We start from the raw sequence: 3,062 nt of genomic DNA on the forward strand, positions 1-3,062 counted from the left end.
ATTATCGTAGGCTGACACTAGCTTACTAAATTGGTTAGAGAACTTCTTAGGGTGACAAAAAAGCTATAACAAGTTTCTTCTAGGGTTGGTGCTCTCTTAATGGCTTTATTGATCGAGCTCCTCCTTCAACTCCAATAATGTTTGATAGGGATGAGGTTGCAAACCTCTTCCTTGGCTCAATAACTAGAGATTGAATATCCTCAGTGAGAGAATCTATATATTATAATTGGAATAAATGGTTGAAGTAGCATAGATAGAGAGATCAAACTAGGTTTCTCTCAATCTTCTTCTTCCCCAACTTTTGACAGCTCATAATAATGGGCTAGGTGGGATATGAATACTCTAGGAGGTCTCTCTCTCTCTCTCTCTCACACACACACACACACATGGCAACAACAACAACAACAACAACACACTAGGCACAATCGACATGAAGATACCTTTCCAAGTCATTGTCAATTGTGTGAAGGCACCTATACAGGCAAAGATGAGAAGGGTGGTGGTTGCAAATATGCAATCAATTAATCATGAGGGAGGTTGCTTGACAATGCAAGAACTCCAACAATTGTGACCAGGAGATCGAGTCATCTAAAGCCAATCACTATTCAATATGGTCAACAGCTACGAGGGAAGAAAACTAATCATAGCAGCAAATTGGAGTGGGTTGTCATGTGAGTTATGGATTTGGGGAAATAAAAATGGGAAGAAAGGGAGTCGATTCAATTTATCAGATTTTTTTTAATGAGTCATAAATTGTTGCAAACTCGATTGCAAACTTAAATTACATGACTGATTTTGAAGCTACCTCTTATTCCATCACTATATAGTAAGAATCTTATAAAGCAAACATATCACCCATCCATGTCATATTTAGAATCATCAAGTATGTCTAGCACCATTGGTATCATGATGCCACACTTAGGCTTCGTTTGTGACGGTTTTTTTATTACTTTCTAAAACGGAGTTTTAGTTCAAAAATAAAAAAATTTGTACTAAAACTCTGTTTTAGAAAGCAATAAAAAAGCTGTCCCAAACGAAGCCCTAATCAATTTGACTTCATGCATTTTTATGTACTTCTAACCATTCAAAGTAAACAAACCCATATGTTCCAACTTCGTTATCCAAGTCGAGGATAAAACTCTATCAATCTCACAAATATCCACGATATTTTTTACTGTCATAAGAAAACAATTATATCAAAATTAGCATTTTAGTTTAAGAAAGATTTCATTAAACAAAAGAAAAAAATTAATATATTAATTATCATTACCTATAGATTATGACTCAGAATTCACAAGCTTAATTTTGCCTAAAAAAATAGCGGATATATTTTTATTGCCTAAAACGTATAGCAATATTCAAGCCTTTCAATTCTATATCATAATATATATCATAGATCAATAAGACTGAAATTTTGAACTATTGCCTCCATCTTGAACGTCAAGAGCTCCTACCGTCCACCTTTATACATTTTATATTAACAGCACTGTTCGCTATTTTCTTCCCAACCTAACGAAGTTAGGTGAGAGCTTTGGACCATCTTCCACAAGAGAAGCTCCTATTTTCTTTATTCACACACTTTAGTTAGCTAGCCAATAGGTCAATCATCCACGCTGCCGACCTTTGAAGAAAAATACCAAATGTGCTGACCACATTAATAATCTTCATCAACCTCACCATCAAATCAGTATAAAAGCTCAGCCATACTGCACTGCATGAACATCTACCAGCTAAACAAAGCATCAAAAACAAGCTAAAGCAAGCCAGGAGAAAGATGAGTTCAAGCTGGACTGCAGAGGTGGAGACCAAAGCCCCAGCGGCTGCCATCTTTAAGGCCGCATTCCTTGACTGGCATAATCTCGGTCCTAAGCTCATCCCTCAGATTATCACCGGCGTTACTTTAATTTCTGGAGATGGAAGCTCGGGGAGCATCAGGCAGATCAACTTCTCCCCAGGTTCGCAACTCGATCTCTTCTCTTTTGCTTAATGCTATTTTATGCCTTTTTTGGTAATTTTTTTATCCCAAATAGGCCCTTAATTATTACATTGAGTTTTTTATGCAGTCATGCCTTTTAGCTTTATTAAAGAACGTCTTGATTTCATCGACCATGAGAAGCTTGAACTGAAGACTTCTGTTGTGGAGGGTGGAGATTTGGGCAACAAGATTGAGTCTGCAACTTCGCACATCAAGGTTGAGCCAAAGGGAAATAGCTCTATTGTTAAGGTGTTGGCGACATACAAGGCCATTGCTGGCGTTGATGTTGCTGAGGACATTAAGAAGGCCAAGGAAGGTTTCATCAATAGCGTCAAGGCAGTGGAAGAGCACCTTGTAGCCAACCCTGGAGCCTATGCTTAGAAGTATCATATTTGCTTGAGCGAGAGTGTGCTTTAAATTGTTAGGTGGTAATAACGAGAGTTGTTTTTTATGCTAAGGAGAGATTTTATGAGAGTGCTTTTGTATTTCATTGTTCTCTGTTGTGGTTAATATAAATAAAGTGAAAGTATGCTTTCTACAAACATTGTATTGGTTTGGGTGTAACATTTTGGAGTTCTATCGGTCATCAGATCTGGAGGGATCTGTTTTTGTTTTGCTGATCTTTTAGAGCTGTTTTATGGATTTTTTATCGGAATGTTGGCTGCGTGATTGCTAGGATCATTGGTATGGAGGTTCGGTCTGGCAAACTTGGGATGACCAGATTTTCTGTTGCTTCCCATTTTGTTTTGCTGTGTGTGGAGTATGGGGTTAGTTCTAGTTAGTTTTTGGTTTATATTATCCGGTATACTTATTCCTTCAAAGGTGGTGATACTCTGAATTTTTTGTGGCTTGTGTCTGGTTCCTTCATATTACATGCCATGAGAATTTTGCTTCAACTCCTGCCTACTGCTCACCGTTTCGGGTCTTCTTCTGGCATTTCTGCTCTGGGTGGGATCTGGTTGCAGTTACTGCATTGGAGCGTTGGCTCCTTACTTAATCTTAATGAGGTTATTGCTGTTAGCTTCAGGGAAGTTTTACTACCGTTATATCCTTTACCACATGTGTTATGTAAGAATATGCATCTCTT

The 3,062-nt window shown here is 37.9% G+C and overlaps 1 protein-coding gene across 1 annotated transcript; it reads left to right on the forward strand.

The window, feature by feature from the left end:
- The first annotated feature begins 1,709 nt into the window (after positions 1 to 1,709).
- On the forward strand, positions 1,710 to 2,564 carry LOC110100715 (pathogenesis-related protein 1-like). The gene is made up of 2 exons (XM_020828350.2): positions 1,710 to 1,955; positions 2,064 to 2,564. The coding sequence occupies exons 1-2, from the start codon at positions 1,775 to 1,777 to the stop codon at positions 2,354 to 2,356; spliced, it is 474 nt and encodes a 157-aa protein (XP_020684009.1). The 5' UTR covers positions 1,710 to 1,774; the 3' UTR covers positions 2,357 to 2,564.
- Positions 2,565 to 3,062: the final 498 nt, after the last annotated feature.

This window comes from Dendrobium catenatum, unplaced genomic scaffold (assembly GCF_001605985.2).
Source record: "Dendrobium catenatum unplaced genomic scaffold, ASM160598v2 fragScaff_scaffold_1342, whole genome shotgun sequence".
Classification (NCBI taxonomy): domain Eukaryota; kingdom Viridiplantae; phylum Streptophyta; class Magnoliopsida; order Asparagales; family Orchidaceae; genus Dendrobium; species Dendrobium catenatum.